The 19830-nt window shown below is 44.3% G+C and overlaps 1 protein-coding gene across 2 annotated transcripts; it reads right to left on the reverse strand.

Annotated features, from left to right (window-relative positions):
- Nucleotides 1-874: 874 nt before the first annotated feature.
- On the reverse strand, nt 875-17393 carry ago1 (argonaute RISC component 1). Of its 2 annotated transcripts, none has more exons than XM_079275176.1 (19): nt 17279-17393; nt 14301-14487; nt 10847-10967; nt 10018-10199; nt 9376-9512; nt 8925-9059; nt 8592-8679; nt 7921-8068; nt 7674-7793; nt 7452-7574; nt 7215-7348; nt 6754-6938; nt 6445-6604; nt 6178-6268; nt 4401-4595; nt 4094-4228; nt 3906-4007; nt 3579-3778; nt 875-3438 (listed from the first exon to the last, which is right to left on the reverse strand). In XM_079275176.1, exons 1-19 carry the CDS (start codon nt 17301-17303, stop codon nt 3330-3332), a joined length of 2577 nt encoding a protein of 858 aa, XP_079131302.1. In that variant the 5' UTR covers nt 17304-17393; the 3' UTR covers nt 875-3329. The 2 variants fall into 2 exon arrangements, with proteins under 2 accessions (XP_079131302.1, XP_079131301.1); XM_079275175.1 differs by having other exon boundaries at nt 7215-7384.
- Nucleotides 17394-19830: the final 2437 nt, after the last annotated feature.

Below are 19830 nucleotides of genomic sequence, written 5' to 3' on the forward strand. Positions count from 1 at the left end.
TCACCGAAGGATGAACCAGAGACTCAATGGATCCGTGTCTACTGCACAGCGAGCATCGGGGCTTCGGTGATGAGCTCAGTTAAATGGCTATCTCTGGCTCTTTGACAGTTGGATAATTCTGGCAGGGGACGGTTACTTTAATCGCGTTTAAAAACAGCCGTTGACACGGCCCCGTTTACCCAAGCACCATATCTCAGCGGCGGCGTCTGCTGTAGTTTGTATCCCCGGTACCCAGGAAAAAAATAAGAAGCTGTCAACACCGGGCTCGTATCCGCCGGTAAGTGTCCCGGTTTTCTCTCTGGTTTGACAGATCAACTCTGCGGAGCTAAATATGGTGAAGTTGTGTTTCCGACAGGAGGAGGTGGGCTCTGTGTCACCACACGTCAGAAGAGCCAACTCCGCCTTCATCCAGATGTAACCCTGTGTTTACAACACTGTGGCTACATTAGTGGAGACAATATGTATGTGTTTAATACATCAGACTCTATGAATTATTGCATTGCTGCTCCCAGTAGACAACGCAACACTGAACATCTGTGCAGTATAAATACACTGTTATTGTGGATTTTTTACTTATTTTACTTTGTCTCTTTGCATGATCCACTATGCTGCTGTAATCCTGTACATTTCCCCACTGCTGGACTAATAAAGGATTCTCTTGTCTTTGTATTCAAACCGACAGTTTAGCGCTACATCTCTGTTGTAATGTAAAAATGTGCACGTTCCATTTTCTGTACTGACTTGATTACTACTTCTTGAGATGTAGATTTTATTAAAATCCAAACAAATATAGTATGAAGTTATAAGTGAGAGAAAAAAACAACAGGAGTAATAAAAAACAATTTTATTTTCTTTCAAAAATAACCCGCCCCAACAGAGTTCCCATACTATCACATACAGAGCCAAAATAATATGCTTCCATGTCCTTTCATTCAAATCTATTTGGGAAGTGCTATGACAAGGACTTATTCTTGATCAGTGGCTTCAATATTGCTTAGTCAGACAGTGAGGCTGTGTGGAGGGGAGCGGACTCTCCGGTATCCACATGATGCATTCACCAGGGTCACTGCCATGTCGTCTCCCCCCTTTGCAAGGTGCTTTGTGGCTTCAGTGAGTGAAGAACTGCATCTGAGTTGCAGTTATATTGGGGAAATGCCCCAAGACTGATTTCTCTTTTCTTTTTCTTCTTTAAAGCACAGAACGAGGGGTAAAACACTGTGAAAGGCCTGGCAACTGGTGAGCCAAAATACATAGCCGGTTAATATTATATATATATACAAATCACCTTAGACACAATGTCGAATCAGTAAAACGGTGTACAAAGGCATTTTGATTATGCACGTTAATAAACATGATTCAAAAAAATCAAATTCCTCTGATCTCTTGTCTTTTGATCCCTTTCCACTGAGGTGGAATTCTGAGACCGTCTCCACAGTGAACCCTCTTGAGGATACACTCCGACACTAGTCGCACTATTCATAATTATAATAACGACAAAGGAAGAAGCAGTCTTTAGAACCATTACACAATTGAGGCAAAACGTCTGACAGGCAGTGGCGAGCGCAAGGCTCCTACCGCTAAGGAAACCATAATACGGTGGCTCAGAATATCCAGTCATAAAAAATAATTACATGCATTTTTTTTTTCCTCCATCAATCCAGAAAGTGACTAGATGTAAAAGGCAGGGCATATTAGGTAGTAGTAATAGTGGCCCACCCTGTCCAAAGTAGCAATCCCCTATCTGTGCCGCCCATGCACACAGAGCACCAATGGGTATTGGCTAACACAAGCTAGGGGATTGGAGCAGGGGATGCTGCAGGTGTGTGATGTTCAAAGTGAGGATAGACGGTAAGGATAGAAGGTGACCATGGGAAGAGTGACGAGTGATCGGTTTGGCTTGGAGGGATGTAAAGGGGACAAGTGCATTTGAAGAGGTTGGTCTCTACATGCTACGAAAGAGACGGAGAGGGCTGCTATGCGTGTGCTTCTGCTATTCCGGCTATGAGTTGTAAATGCCTGCAGAGGGAAGAGCTTAGTGTTTAGTAAAAATGGGCATAGGTGTGTGTGTGTAGGTATGCAAGGAAGTACGCGTGTGAGAGTTTAGTGTGCACTGTGTGGCGTCACCTCCACTGATACGTGTTGGACTTTGCAGAATGATCGGAGCAAGGTCAATCGCTGAGTGAGAGTTCAGCTTTGCAGCACTTAAGTGATCACAGACGTTACATTTGCCTGCATTCAAATCTACAGAGGAGCGTTGACCTCACCTATTGCCTTAGTTACCTATTTGTTCGGAAAGCTATGCATCTTACTATTTTGAGGTAAAACAAATCAATAAGTAAATAAAAAAAATTGAAAAAGTGCCTCGTAAATACGCATACAGAAATGAAAGATTATCTTCCTGTTTAAGTGCCCCTTTTCCATTGGTTGGCTTCACGTTTGGCTGGTTAATAATGCTGGTTTAGGTGCATGGGGTGCAAGTATATTTGATAAAAGTCTATGCAAATGGTCCCTCTATTGTTCTGGTAAGCTTGCCTCTATAGGCTAAATCTCTAACGGGACTGGCCAACCGGCACGGAGCGTGCGGCAGGACTTCTCTGCAGTATCTACGATATGCTACGCCTGCTCTTTCTGTCTCCGCTAACATAAAGACCAAAGGCTAGCCTCACATGTTCAAACAAACTCTCAGGTGCAGGACAGGTGGCACCTACATGCTAACGCTAAGTGCTAATGTACCATACCTCGGACTCCTCAAGGCAGTTTAAAAAAAAAATAATAACATTATTTAAACAACATTAAAACATGAATGTACTTCATAACAACGACACAATGATACATGTAGGTGTGCGTGCCTCTGGAGGATGTGTGAGGATGCTAAGGGGCTTGGAACACTGGTAAAGAGGCAGCATCCTAGTGGCAGTTTAAAAAGTTTTTTGTGATTCTTTTTTTTCCCGCCTGTTTTCCTCCCGTCCGTATTGCATACTCACATACACAGGAGTGTGAAGGTAGCGTACATTACAATTACATAATAATACCCACGTTTAAAAATTCAACATAAAAAAAGAGCAATAGTCCTGGTAAAGTTTTTAAAAAATGACAATAATAATATTCATAACCATTTTGAGTGCATGAGGCTGTAGAGTCTGCCTGTGTTTTACAGGTGAGGGTCCTTATGTTGGTTGGATTTGGGTGAATGACTGGCAGGTCTGTGGATGTCTGGTGGGCAGTCATTTGGAATAAGGGAATGGGGATGAGGTGGTGGTGGTGGGCTGTGTGCCCACTCAGGTAGAAATGAGGTGGGAGGGGTCGATGGTGGTGATGGTTGGTGTGGCTCAGGCGAAGTACATGGTACTCAGGGTGTCGTGGTGAATCTGAACAGCTTTAGCCAGCGCCTGAGGGTCCCGACCGTTGCTCTGACCGGACACATGGCTGCCCTCTCCACTGTAGAGAGATGACAGGGAGGGGAGATCAGCGACACTTCATATGTGATCATATCTTTGTGATAGCGTAAGTCAATATGTTTTAAATATTTCAATGAAAATGCGGCGTCACAAGCAATTTTCTTTCACAACCACACTAACCTGTCATGTTCTTTGTCCACCAGATGGTAGCGGGCACGGAAGGCCACAAGACGGGCGTAGTAGGCTGGCGCAGGGATGGAGACTGAGCGGGTGCAGCGCACGTACGTGTGGCACAACTGGTAGGTCAGAATCTGCAACTCATCAGCCGTGAAACGATTGTCATCCCATAAGACGTAGTAGTGAGACGGCCGGCTGGTACCCTGGAGACGGGCAATAAAAATGAGATGAAACACAAAGATACGTCTGTGTAATAGTACCGGGGTTAGAAGCCTTCATCTATTCAGGGACTCTAAAAACACCGAAACATCTTTCCTCTGTCAATATTACCTGTATGCCCGCGTGGCTGCACAGGTAGAAGTCAAACTCAAAGGGATGAGTGATGCTGGTGTCCACTGTCGTCCCTGCAGGAATATTCCCACTCTTCCCAATCTATCACAAAAAAACACACATGATCATTATTAAACATATCAAAACAAGTAACTATGAAAAGAGAAGAAGTATTAACAATGTGTTACCCTTTCAGACTTGTCGGCACAGAAGAGGCGTGTGTGGTGGCGTTTCTGCACCACGATGTAGGTGATGCCCGGCTGATAGTCTTTCTCCAGCTTGATGCACGCATCTCTGATGGCCAGGAGCTCGTAGTGGAGAATCTGCACACCACAACATTCTTTATTAGCACCAACTATGATATAATCTATTTTATAGAAAAATGCACCTTGCAAAAAAACTAATTAGGTTACAAGGAACTTTTACATATGTAGGACAATGCAATGGATTCTAGTGTATGAGTCATCAGTTTCAACTACCGTGGTGTCCCATTACCTGTGGCAACTGTCCCTCGGGAACTCCGTCTCTGTAGAAAATGATCCTGGTGGGCTTGAACCGGGTCGACTTGTAGAACTGAATTAACAGTTCCCGCACCATGTACGACAAATCTTCTATGATCTCCTGCCTGGGCCTCTGGACTCGCACTGTGGCACAGTATCTGCTGGGATGAGCATCCATACTGCCTACCACCTGGAAGAGACCGGAGGGAGGAAGTGACACAGTTGAACAGGGCACTTACTGGGCTTAGTGATTTGGATTCCCACTGGTGACACATACATTGGGTGCTTTCCATCAAATGTAGGACAGAGAAACAAAGACAATCATGTTAGTTAGACGACGCCTCAATCTGCTTTCACCACTCATTTGTCCCAATGTGTGTATCTGTGCGTTAGCGTCCCATAGAGGCCGCCACTGGGAAGTGTGGGAGGCTCTTCATCAGCCTTTTAGTGTTCTTCCCTCATATTCTTCCCACTGCACTACAATCATAATTTTTTTTTACCAGTTTTCTCCACAGTCAGGAGGAACAGGACGAGACCCTCTCTCTCCTCTCAGTGTGTGACTCGAGCGTTTGTCATAATTGCTAGGCAACAACCGCAGCCAACCACGACCGAGCTGGGGGGGGGGGGGGGCTGACGTCATTTCCTTTTGGAATGTGAGTCAGAGATGAGCCAGTTGTTTCCCTTTATCCCTCCCTGACCCCTCGCTGACTACCTTCTGTTTGGTTTTTTTGCGTTCAGCCTCATATATTGTGTATCCGAGCAATAACGAAGCGTCAGACTCAGGACATGGACTTTCAAAGCACGGCTTTTCTTCAGGCTTAATTGCCTGTTAAGTGTTATGAGCTGCCTGAGAGTGCTTATACTTATTAAAGCTATCAAGTAGGGCTTTAATTAATGATGTTTTAATGAAAATGCCAAAATGAATTACAAATGCCCATCCAAAGCTACCAGAGCTCAAAGTGATGAATTCATCTGTTCAGATTCATCCATCGATCAAACACTCAAAAAACATCATCGCATTTCCCCATTTCTATTGTGCAATCATGTTACCGTAACAGTCAAGTTGATAATAAATACTCACGTATGAGCTGAATGTAATGACACTGGTCTCTCGTGTTTTGATTGACTTGTTGTCTGTGTTAAAGATCCAAAAGGTGTTAAAGCTCTTCTGCCTCAAACATACAATTTATAGCTGCAGGATTCTTCTTTTACAGCATTGCTGTCACACAGCGCCACTGTCACCAAGCAACCACGACCATGTCTTTGCTTTTCTATGACATCTTGAGGTCATTTGCATAATTTACATCATCTCGTTTTTTTTTTATTTGCCTATAAAAAGGAGTGCCCCTACCAACTTGGCATCAGCACTGCCATCAGAGAAGCCACACTACACTGTGGCAATTCTTTAAAATGATTTAGATCTCTTTATAGAACTATATACTTACAAATAGATTTAACAAAAAATGTTTTGGCTTGGATCAAATCCCTGTTGGCAACGATCCATCGTTCTTAAAAGGCAACTGTTCACCAGATGTAGTTCCACTGTTAGCCGTCTGAATGTTGGAGCGACACAAACACAATGGCTCATGCTGCTGTTCCTCTTATGGCCACTACTCTACCTAAATAACACCTGAATGTATTGAAGGCCACACATGACTTTTACACGCATGCCCCGATCATGTAAAATATTTGCACATTCCCTTCCTTTGTCCTGAGCTTGTGTTCAAGGACGACTAGTGTTGTTCAATGAAGGTGTTATTTGTGAGACTTACAGCAGTGATGGAGGGCTTCTTGCCATCTCCAGCAGGGGGGTGCGTTACGTCTGCTCCCAGGAAGATAACCGGCTGCTGAAACACTGCTGACCTGAGAGTGCAAATGGGAGGAGGAGGAGGAGATGCAAATTACACTCGCTCATAAATGCATCTTAGGTGCAAACACCTGTTCATATATGTGACACAACTGTTATTTAAATTCTCACCGTGGTCCTCCTGCCATAAATGTGTACAACTAATTCAAAAGCAGCCCGAACAAAAGCTCACCGTTGGTGAGGCACCAGGATGTTGTTGATGCCTCCCAGCTTCACGTTGATCTTGAGGCAGAGGTTGGAGAGGGTCTGAGGGGACGTCTTCACCACGTTCTTCACCTGGACGCACTGCGTGGCCATGCCCAAGAGGGTGTCTCCCACGCGCTTTACCTCGGCTAAAGGGGACAGTTTGGAAAACAGGACATGAAGAACACCATGACGCTAAAGGGGCCGAGGTAACATCGTGCCAAGTTCGACTCTTGAACAAGCTGTCTTGATGTCCCTTGATGTATATTCAAGAAAGAGAAAAAGTACCATAGCCTACCATAGACAGGCGTCTTTCCCGGCAGGATGACGATGATGAGCTGCAGGCCGGCGTAGGTGTTCTTCAGGTGTCTGAACATGGGCTCCACGCTGTCCGCTCCCTGGGCGTATTTACAGAAACATGGCTGGCCCTGGATGGGCATCCCGGCATCCTTTGAGATCTTACGCAGCTGGTCTGTGAAGTTCCTGAAGAGAAAACCAGAGTAGTTGAGACAAAGTCGGGTGCAAGCTAAGGCTTTTCATACTTTACTGTTGCCTTGCACTGTATATCTGCCCTGGCATCAGGAAATAGTGTTGATGATATTTAAAAAAAAATGAATCGCTGTGTTTGAGATACTAAATGTAGGTCAAATATGGCGTTGTGGATGCAAAATAATCGAATGACTTACCACTATTAAATGCAAAACAGCCAAATCATGAGGGGATTTTTAATTCCCACTGTTACCACTCATTAGTACTTACTTGAGCACCTCTTCTCTGCACTGTTTCTGGGGGGCAAAGCAGGCAATCGCCCACACTTTGATCTCGATGCCGTTATAGAATTGCTTCCCCCTCATGTCCCACACTCCCTGGTTGGGCGTTGCTATGGCACGGTTCTGTGGAAGAGAGGACCGGAGGAGTTCGGAGTGTACCTACTTCCACACACTCCCATCATAACATCAAAAACTGATTTTATTTCAAATAATAAAAGTGTATTACCCGTCCTCCATACTGCAGGATAGGGGCTGGGAGCACCCTGCCCGTCACCTCAGCCATGTCATCTTTCACCTTGATCCCAAACTCCTGGATGTACGGGTCCAGGTTGAAGTTAGCGTTCTTCATCTGTGGCGAGAGAAAAAACATCCATCAGTCATACGTTCCCATACACTGTCGTTACATCCGCTGTGTGGCCTCCCCCCACCAGTTGTCTCTACTACTCACCAGCCTGGTGATCTCCTCTTGTCTGTCGGGAGCAGAGCGAGCTGTGGCTTTGATCATGGTGGAGGTCTGATTATCTGTCAGCTTCTTGATGCACCGCTGACCTGCTACAATGTTACACACCTGGAACAAGTAAATCCAGAGTCATTGGGGTGTAAATATTGGTTGTTCACATGAATGGCATTAATCCTGGATGCATCTCAAACTAGTTTTTAAGTCGGTGTACATGGTGTCGTTAGTCCTTCCTCACCTCCAGAGGCAGGTAGGTGTGCTTCTGCTCCTGCCCCACCTGGAGACAGGGTAGGTGGGGGTATTTTAGCTGCAGGTTGTACTTCTGCTTGAAGTACTGGGCCACTGTACATTCTACTGTCTGCCCACTTTCGAGCTGGAGGGGAAACCTGGTTGACAAGACAAGAAACATACGTAACTATGGTGTGAGCTGGTAAAAAGGAGGAGGAAGTTGCCTTTGCTGGAATGATTAACAGAAGATTTTGAGTGGATACACCCCTGTGTGGTCACGAGTGTGTGGCGCATCAGTGACAAATGTCACGGTCATCGCAATGCGTCACTGGCCAGCTCCCGGTTTGCTGATTCATCCAGGTTGATGTTAAAATGTTAAAAAGCACAACTTAAGACTTTAAGTTGCTCACTCAGTTGGCAGCAAGCAATTATTTCTCTTTGTTTTCATTTTTTAACCAAATTTATTGTATTGTAATATAATTGCAGCACTAAAAATAAATCATTTTGGATAAAATACTGATAAATACTTTTTTTTTTATGAAGAGGAACCTTTCTAATGCAAAAACTTCCCGGGGGATTGAGAACCTAAATAGGAAGGAAATCCTAATAACGTAGATGTACGCATAAAGATAAGCAATGGGTGCATTTGAAAAATGAATTCAATGACGTCTGCGTACTCACGTTTGGTGGCTGGCAGGTCGTCGGGTGACATTGCATACACGATACTTCCTCTTCATTTGGCCACAGTGAGTCACCTCCACCTTCAGGCCTGGTCATCCCATCAATGAGGGGTGTAGACCGGCAAAAAACAGACACAGAAGGACAGACATGACAATTAGAAGCAAAGTAATTAAAAGAGCTTAAAAGGAAAATGTTGCTTGTTACATGTGGCGGTAATTTATAAGGTCTAGGAACATTTTTGAAATGCAGGTACAAATAATCTTTAGACATGAAGGTGTTGAGGGCTCATCATGATGTGTTTCGGCGGCACTTTCACACTTGCCGGTAACCCACCTTTAATCTCCTTGGTGAAGCGGACCCTTTGCGAGTCCGTGAGAGTCTTGGGCTGCTCGTCGATATTGCGGATGTCCAAAACTTCACACATGAACTCGATTACAGGCTGGGCTTTGTAGAAGGCCGTGGCCGACACTAGGGGGAGACAGAGAGCAGCAATAAGTCCACACAGGTCAGAGGAGAGCAACTTCACAAAAGGTTGAGGATGCCCGCAACTTTTATTATGCCCTCACGTCACCATTTTAGGTATTTATCAGAGCCAAAATAATGTTACAATCAGCCAATAGAAGCCTGTATTTATGATATAATTATAAATCAAACAATGATCGGTGATTCAAATCCTCCTTGGTCCCAGATTCATTTCATTTTCACCATTTCTGACTGTCTGACGGTTTCTGCCCAGTCATGCAATGTCAGTAAAAACAATGAGATCAGTCACTTGGTGACTCACCGTCAATGTTGAGCATCATCTTCCACATGGCGGGGCGCACAGACTGGTGGAAGCCAAACCAGACTTCCCTCCCCCCACCCAGTGGGTGGTAGTATCCTTCAGGTGGGGAGAAAAATGAGCGGCCCACTGGAGTGTACCTAATTGGAAGAGGTGGGGAGGAGAAAATGACGAATGTGCAAAAAAAAAAAAAGACTTGACTTAATTCAAAGCATGATCTCAGCATTAGTTCATATCCAGTAATGTTTTCATCTCATGCAGGAGGTTTCACAATAAGTCAACAATAAACCTGAATGGAAAAACACTAAAATATGAGTAACAAAGAACAGTGTCGTGTTGATCTGAAACAGACAAAAGACGGGGAAACATTACCACTTAACTTCTCACAAACTGTGGCTTGAAGAGTGATCGTTATACCCCTGCTCCGCATTGTTCAGTGGACACATTCACACAGGGTCTCGGCCAACAACCTTTGATTAGTGACTCTGACCCCTGGAGCTATGACGGTCTGATGTTATTTTGCCAACAAGGTAAAAACATTAATTCCCAATCTGCTTTTAAGATGTACATGAATATAACTTCAATTTGGCAGGAGTCGGGGTGTTGCCGTATGAGTGTTTGCGTCTGTGGGTAACGGTGGTGTACCTCATAGAGGCCAGGTGGCGCATGGCCACATCCAGGGCTTGGACCGAGTCGAGGGGGACCTGCAGCCGACCGCTGACCAGAGTCTCCTGCAGCAGGCGCCATGACACTTTGGCCAGCCAACGGATGGACACCTTGAAGATTCGGTCTTTGCCCTCACCTGGGATGGTTACCTCAAAATCCACCTGGAGAAATAGAGGACAGGAAAGACAGAAACGGAGAGGGGAGGTAAAGAACAAGGCTGAAGGAGGAGAACAACAACCAGAAATTGAATGAAGATGAACTATAAGCAAGAAAAAGATCATTATCAAGCTGTGCAGTGTGCTGGAAACTCTATTTCATGCAAGATTCCTTATTCAAGAAGGCATTTCACGCTAAAGAGGGTGGTTCAAAAGCCACCAAGCCAAGAGTTGGATGAGAAAATCAATACGACGTTCAAGTGTGTAAATATGAAGCTACAGCCAGCCGCTTAGCTTAGCATTAAGACTGGAAACTGGGAGATGCAGCTAGGGCCGCTTCATGGTCTATTTGACTCTAAATGGACCATAATTTACCAAAATAAACATCATGCTGCATTGAAAAAGACTTGATGCCAGCGATTGAGGCCATAAACTCATGTTTGCCATGTTTACTGAGGTAATAAATAAAGTGAGAAGTCATTTTCTCATAAACTTGCATACAATCTGACTTGTTTTTGCAACCGGAGGAGTCCAAAACAGTGTAACTCCTGTTCAAACGGGGCTTAACATCGACTGTTGATCCCCGAGCAGAAATGAGTTGGCGACGATATCAACGTGTAACGACGTCAAGCAAAGCAACTTCAAACATCTACCTTCTCACTCCCGATTGGAAGCGCTAACACCGTGTAGATGTTCTTCTTGCCGTCATACACTGGCTTCCTGTCGCCAAAGAGCTGGGGCTTGAAGTGTTGCACCATGTATTCCACCACCTCCCTGTAGGACGCGACACACACACACACACACACACACACAGTATGGGGTTTACGCGTGCCAAAAAGCAAGAAAGAGACTCCGCTCTGCCAATTAAACCCATCGCCTGATCAGGTGTGGGGGGGGGGGGGCAGTTCTAAAGATGATAGAAAATTGACCAAGCAGGATGCAGCTGTTGGGTGCAACATCTCATGGTCACAGGGGGAGAGGCCGGGACAAAAAGAATGAGGGTGTGGGCAGGGGCCCACTTTTCAATGCACGGTGCCTTGGCCTTCATAGAAGTGTGCGCGTGTGTGTGTGTGTGTGTGTGTGTGTGTGTGTGTGTGTGGGGGGGGGGTGTTGAGGAGTTCTCAATAGAAAAAGGTCAAAGGGCTTGACCTTTGCACGCCTTCTTAGAACCTTTGTCTCCAACCAGTGAAACCAGAAGAGACCCTCTCTGAGTGTTGGAGCAGGTGTATTCAACTCATGCAACTTTCTTCTGTAGAATTTCAGGGATTGTGAGCAAACCACTGTTCAGTAATTGAGTGTTTGTAATCGATTTGTCGATTTGTTTCCATTTCTGTTCACATCCTTGATAATTGGGAGGACAGCAAAGCTCAAGGAGTCTCCAAGAGAGCTCTCGTCTGTCTGCTTAACAACAAAATTACCTATTTAATCAAAGAGAAAATGCTATATGAGGCCACCAGTTAGGGCTGGGCGATATGGCCTAAAAAAAAAATCTCCGATTTTTTTACAAAAAATCCGATTCACGATTTAAATCGATTTTTTTCCCCCAAAATTTTTTGCAGATGACAGAAGCTGTTGAAAACAATTTTTTCTTTTATTTTGTGATGATTTTCCCAAGTAGGTTGATAAAAATAAAGTGCAAACAAAACCTGAACATTGTAGAAAGGTGCCTGTAGTATACAAAAAGTATTTGGTCACTCTTTTGTTTGCCTGAATCATTTAAATATAAAATTAAATTAAACATAACATTAAATGGCATTAAATAGTAGCCTTCCATTGTAAACAACTGTGCAAATGTAACTTTTTACAGTAAGCTTTTCTAACTGAATACACTGATACAAACACAGCATGAAATAAAATGTATATGACCCTTTAACATTCACATTTTCAAAAGTGCAACATCTGATCTAACATCAACATAACATATTTTGCACAGTAAATAAGTGCATGTAAACAAAATCAAGTGCATTCACAACATAACCAACAGTATTAAACAGTAGTGCATGTTTTTTCTAAATATTTTTTGCCAGGAAGACAAGCCTGTCTACTACCTCTGGCTTCAGGCATGCACGGTGGCATGTAACAATGCCCCCCCCCACACACTGAAAAGCCTCTCAGAGGGGGCACTTGTAGCTGGCACAGAGAGGTATTTCTTTGCTAAAGTACTTAGCCTTGGAAAGTTAAGTTGGTGACGCTTCCACCAGTCAAGTGGATCGGTGTCTGGGTCAACCTGCTGGACCACAGGTCAGTTGTTGCGGAGTAGAATGACATCCCCTCCAGCTCCGCAGAGATCCTTTGGCGTGTACTATTGTACAGCCGAGGCAAGGCAACGTCAGAAAAATGTTTACGGCTTGGTAGCACGTACCTGGGGTCCAAAGCTTTGAGACGGTGAATAAACCCCGGCTTTTCCACGGTGTATATGGGCACCATATCTTTTGCGATATACATCGCGACTGCATCCGTGATGGCTTTCCACCGGGCACTCTTCTTCTCATGCGGAGTACAGTTGGTGAATGTCTCCAAAATGCTGGGTTGTTTTTGTGAGGTGGCGGCGGCAGCAGTGAAGCTGCTGGCCGCCATTGTTTTAGTTTGTAAACAATGCGCGCGCACTCTACTACGGGAAAAAGGGGTGGGGGCGATTTTCTCGATTTTCAATAAAACACATCGCCTTAAAGCACACATTCGAATTAATCGATTAAATCGATTTATCGCCCAGCCCTACCACCAGTATTAAGTCAGAGCTGTTTAAATACAGATAAACACATAATGTCAAGTATTTATTTTCAGTTTTTGGGGGAAATAATTAATTGGTCTGGAGGAAATACGCAAAAACATCATTTTTTATCATTAAAGTTGTATAAGTCTAAAACAAACGTGTTGACAATAATGGCTACCTAACATTTGTAAACTAGCATCTTGCTTCTAATAGCCAGATGCAATTTTTGATCAGAAAAAAACCCCACAAACCATCTATCAGGGTTTCCTAGATTGATTCTAATCTCACCATTTCACAGCCCATCTTTCTAAATGATTATTGACGAGTCTCCAAAGGGCCGAGGCTGTTAGTCGGCAGCACTGGGACAGTAAACCTGAGAGTTCATGGATTGGGCTAGTGCCAAGACACATAAATCATATTCCTGCTTCTAGCCTGTCCCTGATACTGGACACACAACTCCACACAAAAGACACACACACACACACACACACACATACACACACACGTCGTATCTTGTTGACAGCCACTTGTAGTGTGAATCTACAATTATAATCTAAAGCAGAGAGAGCTCAGGAAAAGGGAAAATGGCATGCCTTTATGAAGAGGTACATATTCTTGGATCAAACATGACGATATGTATTGTGTGGCGTGCAGACGGACAGAATATTTGCCCCCGGATTTTATAATTGTACCTTTAAATACAAATGTTTGTTGCAACTGTGTCTTGTTTATGTTTTGTTAAGGGGGCCATTAAAAACTGTCTAGGAATTCATGGTTTCATGAAAAAACATATACTGAGATTGCGAGCATGTAGCAAAGTAGCATAGTTTGCCTGAATACTTCGAGAGTGAACCGACCAGAAGACCAGCATGATATCCTAAGAACCCGTCTCAAATCAGTGACTGTTTTTACACCAGCCAAGGTGAAAGAGTCCGTGAAGTGAGCCCCACTCTTGACTCCACCATCTGTCCAGTCCGGTGACTCGGACACACCTACTGCAGGCCTACTGCTTAATATGAAGTGAAACCCATGCATACTTAGGTGTTTTATTTTAGCCTGATCCTGCACAGATGGATGTACTTTTTTTTGTTAGGAAAATATTAAAAGAAGGTCACAGGGTTCAGGTTTTTTTTGCCCCTGATTTGAGTCATTTATGACAAAATATTCTGGTTTATACCGCATTTCAAACTAATTTCTTTACTTGCATAACAGAGATGCATGGTGCAAACATAATGCACATTAAAGCTAGTAAGACCAACCTATGTAAGGCAGGGGTGGCTGCAAGAATGCATACATTGCTGACACAATTGAATAAATCACCACTTCTGATACATGACAACAGACAAGTACTGATCACACTGTGACCAGATGAAGGGGTAGCACCGTCCTGTTACCTGTTGACTCTCCGCGGGCACTTGTCGGGCTTAATGTCCACCTCGTAGTGATAGACGTCAATCTTTGGGATCTCCACCTCAAAGTAGTTGGCCAGCAGCTTGATGGGCTTGCCCACGGTACCCATGCCTGGCCGGCGGGGGGCATGGAACACCTGCTGCAGGGGTGGGGGGAAGTCCCCCATGGGCACTGGAGAGACAAGGAGACAGGGAGCCATCGATGAGGACGGGTGACAGAGCGGAGGCGGTTCAGAGGCAGAGATGGTAGGAATGAGGAGGCAAAGCAACGGCAAGAACAAGAAAGGGAGGGAAAGCAGAGGAAGGCTCTGGGAGCGGATTTCGGCATTCTCCACTCTTATTTTCAACATTTTAGAGACCAACCAGCATTTCATTGGCAGAGGAGGTAACAAGTAGCCCGCCGCATCCACTGATTAGTGACCATCATGTCAGGAGGTCTTAACACAGGGAGAGTCCAGGACTGGGTGCTAGATGTGAGGCTAGCTGTGTGACTCCTGCCTGAGAGGGGCCCAGTGCCTTAACCTCTGGGTCCCCAGAGAACAGCCCTCCTCCACCACAACAAAGACCCCAGCTGCCCTGCTCCTCTGTCTCACACACACACCCAAATACATGGGTGTACGGAATAGAGGGAGCACCCTTGCTACGGTGAACACACACGCGCACACACACACACACACACACACACACCCTCATACACACAAACACAGGGGGCCCCCTCTACATTCCCAGCCTCACCATGGAGACACCACGGCAACACAGCATTGTCATGGATATCAGGGGGCCGCTGTCTGTGTGTGTGTGTGTGTGTGTGTGTGTGTGTGTGTGTGTGTGTGTGTGTGTGTGTGTGTGTGCGTGCGTGTGCGTGTGCGTGTGTGGTTGTTGGAGGAGATGGGAGGAGGTAGGGTGCCGCTGTGGTCGTATTGAAGAGACCTTGGCCTTTTTGGTCACTACACTGTGTATCCCAAACGGAAAAAGCCCTGCTTGAAATAGCTGGGATGGAAATCCTCGTACCACTCAATCATAAGCTCACTGAGCTTTTTGGCTCAGTGAGCTTAACTGACAGGAAGAGTAACATCAGTCATGAAACACAGAAAGATGGCTCTGCTTCGTGTGTGTCTACGTGTAAAAATCACACAAATCGGACAAACACCACAAACACAGACGCCAGACATGTGTTGACCACACGTTACTCCATGTGCAGGAGAGCATGTGTGTGTGTGTGTGTATGTCTCGGGTGAGTTGTGATCGCCGCGCACTCACACAATGACGCACACTTCGCCCTCGTGCCAGTGAAGGCAGATGGTGGGAAGCGGAGCCAGCGCTTTCACACATCCCAAGACAATAGCGGGCTTTTCCCGGGCCGGCAAGACTTAAAGCAGAGCTTCGGTGCTGCATCACGACATGAAGACACAACTTTCTGTCTACGATGACGTAACAAACAAGTAAGACCAGGTCACATGGGGAAAGGACTACTATCAAGGGAAACATGTACATGTTTTACCCCCTTTATTTTGGTTCATTTAGTGATCCTTTTGGTGACATCTGCAGGACGACGTCTTCAAGCATTCAGGACTAGACAGTATATTTTTTTAAATAATTCACATCGCAAAAGAAACGAGGCTGTACAATCTCAAAACAGGGAGCAGTGGTGACCCCTTCCCGCATCGGGAGATCATGACCAAGTGCATGAATGAGGAGGAACAGACAATTATGCTTCAATTGTTTTGGGCCAAACAGTTTTGGCTCTCTGAATAATTGGCTGTTGACCACGAGCCACGAGACCACGAAAATAGCACGTTGAATAATCACACTTCAAAACACAAAAGCAGACTTTGAGATGAGGGGCCCCTCGGGGGCCCCCCCGCAATCCTAAAAAATGAAAACAAGCCTATTCAACTGAATTCCATGCTCAGTGTCTTGGATTGACAACGTAATTTCAATCTCAGGCCTACTTGTACAACTAAAGACTCCATCCAAAAGATGCAGATAACGGGTCCTATATGAGCTCACCATCTCCTTTAAAAAACAATAGACAGCATTCAAGTTATAAACCCTGCCTTCCAAAAGTTCGAGACAGACTCAAGGCTGGATTATAAGTGCTAGGGTTCAAGATTTTCCGTGATAGCTGGACTTTAGACCCTGGGCATGAAGACAAACACTACCTTTGTGTTTCAATTGGCTGCTTCCACACCTCAGCCATCCAAGACAACTGCTAAATAAAGACCACTGCCCCTGATAAGCACATCCGAAGCACATAAAGCATGCAGACCGAAACCCCACAGATAACTGCAATGCACGCTGCACATGCTTCTCAGTCTTTCCCAAGTCTAAAAAAAGAAAGAGCTTCTGTGAACTCTGACAGCAGATGCACGGATATCACAATTGAGCATTATTTTTGGTTCAACACATATAAATAATTCATGCGCCTCTGCAGATGTTTAAACCTGTGTCCCTGATGTGTGTGTAATGTACACAGATGTTTCACACTCTTCGGAAGAACCTGAACAGTGTGATCATCCATAACCATGTCAGTGAAAAGGGAGGCTGTGTGGGGAGTTCTGGGTGCAGCCAGCTGCTGCTGCTGCTGCTGCTGCTGCTGCTGTGGTGGTGGTGCTGTGGTGGTGGTGCTTGAAGGCGGGCTTCACCTCATCCCTCCTCACCCCAGATTCCCACGACCTCACCTGGTCCCGCGCATGGCTGAGGACATTGTCAGCGCTCCCTCAAAAGGCTCGTCTATAGCTATAAATCTGGATAAATAATAACGTTCTCTACAAAGTGCTGTGCATGCAGACTACAAGGGAGCCCCCCACCCTCCATCTCCCCTCTGTAACGATGCAACAGACGTCTCACCAAGCTCCCCATTTATCCCCCAATTGCAGTCTATGTATTTGCAGCAGCCATAACTCAGGTATGCGGACTGATAACATTTTTTTTAAATACTTAAGTACAAAAAATAGACCTACCAGCGCCAGACGGTCCCGGCTCCATCCCATTCACTTAGCTGCGCGGGTACAAGCTAGCTTGTCCGGGTACTATGGCCAAAACCCGCCGGCCCCTTCAGGCTGGAAGCGTCTCAGACTTCCAGCCCCCTCCTCTCGACGTGTAGTCTTCTCTCGGTGCACCCCCCTATCAGAGCCCCCCGCCCCCCAGACCCGCAGAGGAGTTGATAGGCTAACAGCAGATAGCTGCCCGCTGCTTGTCTGCCCGTTGACCCTGGAATGCAGTTAACGGCAGAGCTCGAGGGCGATGCTGACTTCTTCTTCTTCGGACCTCTCTTCCTCCGCGGGGCCGTGATTTGGCCCGAGATGTTCCGCGGCGTTGTGATTCTCTTGTCCGGTCTGTTGTGCTCCTGCTCACCGTTCAAGCAGGATTCTCCAGTGGAACAAAAAAAAGGGCCAGCCCCTCACACCACCACCCACCCCCCCAAAAAAAATCTGAAACTTCTTCTTTGTCATTTAGAAAGTGCAAAGGAGCTGTTGATGAACTTGCTGTCACACCCCGGAGGTTAAAGGAGGAACTACACTGCAGATATGCAAATGTCGCCAGATGGGCTTTCATAAACTTAACCAGAATAAATCTGAAATTACATGATTTGGACCACAGCAATGAACCTCCCTTCTAACATATTCTACTTTTGTATGCATCGATCTATTGAGCAATCATTTCAGTATGCATTCATAATATAATTTATTTAATTATTTCTATTTTGTATGTATACAATCTTGAACACTTTGGGTCCCTATATAATGTTTGTTCGTCAACACTTTGAATTTGTCTGCACACATTATTCATACATCCACCTAAACCTTATGGTATGAAACCCATCTTAGTATTTAAAAAGAAGGCTAACTAAGTGGGCTATAATATAGTACGGCAGTGGTGGAAAGTATACTCAGGTACTGTATAAGTACATTTGACAGAAATATTTCCATTTTCATTTCTATTTCTTTTTACTTAAACTTCACATTTCAGAAGGAAATCTTGCACATTTTTGCTGTTTACTAATTAAGAAATGACAAAAAACATATAATCACTCAAAATATCTAAACATGATTTGTTGTAGATTAAACCACCCAGCAATGATGTACTAGTACATATAGTAAGTAGTAAAAATTACTTCAACCTTGACGAGCTCAGAGTAAAATTCCACTTGCACATGAATGCATTATAGTGACACTAATTTTGCAAAAATTAAATATGTAATCATGACCCATAACACTCCAGAACCAGCTATCAGATCTGTATAAATAGAGAGTCCCATCAACGGAATTTCTAAATTCTTGATTGTCAAGTGATTCAAAAAGACTTCAGATAGTTCCAGGAAGTACTTGGCAGGCAATTTGCATGTGTACATTTTGGTAGAAATCGGTGCAGACAGAGAGACAAAATTGAGACTTTTGCTAATTAGTAGTCAATAAAAGAATCGATTTATCATATTCATATAGATCAATATATATATATTGTCAATTTTTTGTTTTGTTTTTAATAAAATGTGCTAATATTTTAGGATTAGTAAGTGTAACAGCTAGAGTTACCTGTCTTGTTGAAATATTTTAGGCTAGAGTTCCCTTGTTGAAAGGAACTGAGTGGGATTTAGTGGCATCCAGTGGTGAGGTTGTAGATTACAAGCAACAACATACCGCTCCGTTCCCTCCAATTCCAAGCTGTTGGTCCTCTGGTGGTGATATCGTTAGATTGTATTATAAGGAGCTGCTCTTGTCGATACTCTGTTATTTTTCATGACTAAATAATTGCTTTTACAAACCCAGATATCATTTTTAAAGCAAATAAATTCAGAATAGAATTAAAACTTATTTATAATTTATATATAACTAAATATTGTTTCCAGAGCAGCAACAGTAATGTTTAAAAGAGCAAAGTCACTATCAATAATAACGAACACAGATATCAGATATATCTGTCATTCCTCAAGTCTTCCTCGTTGCTTTGTCTCAACCAGCAGAACAGTTTACAAAGAACAAGCTTGTAAACTTAGACTACAGACAGACAGCTATTGTTTTAGCTTGTTGGTAAAAAATCAATAAAGAGCTTTTGTGTCCAAACATGACATGGTTGCTTTCATTTACATGATCATGCTTATTGAACAGATGTATTGTTAAAGTATTGACGTTTTACTCATGAATGTTAAGTTTAGTTATGATTACAATAGCAAAAAATGATGCAAGGTAATCGTGCATTTGCAGTTTTCAACAACAAAAAAGACCACACCATTGCGATGATTAAATATGTATTTATTTCGTTTGTTTTTAAAAGTAACACTAAAACGCTTGGAAAACTCAGGGTGTTGAGACTCAGGGTGCAGGGTCAGGGTGCTGCTGTTGTCCTCTTGTGCTGAAAGAAAAAGAGATGGGGAAATGAAGTGTGGTCTTTGTTCCCACACATTAAGTTATGGAACGTCATTGTGATCATCAATAGTGTTTCCATCACTAGTTTGTCATCAGCACACATCAGTGCTCCTCCCACAGTAACATTTGTCCTTCTAACCCTACAGCAC

The sequence above is a fragment of the Melanostigma gelatinosum genome, assembly GCF_949748355.1.
Source record: "Melanostigma gelatinosum genome assembly, chromosome: 9".
Classification (NCBI taxonomy): Eukaryota; Metazoa; Chordata; class Actinopteri; order Perciformes; family Zoarcidae; genus Melanostigma; species Melanostigma gelatinosum.

Bases quoted from the DNA above. Each gene is read 5' to 3' on its own strand.
- ago1 (XM_079275175.1), bottom strand. From the start codon at position 17,303: ATGGAGCCGGGACCGTCTGGCGCTG. The intron at 6,605-6,753 runs GTAGGCTATGGT...TGTCCCCTTTAG, and splicing joins GGGAAAGACGCCTGTCTATG to CCGAGGTAAAGCGCGTGGGA. The intron at 3,779-3,905 runs GTAATATTGACA...GCCCGTCTCCAG, and splicing joins GCAGCCACGCGGGCATACAG to GGTACCAGCCGGCCGTCTCA.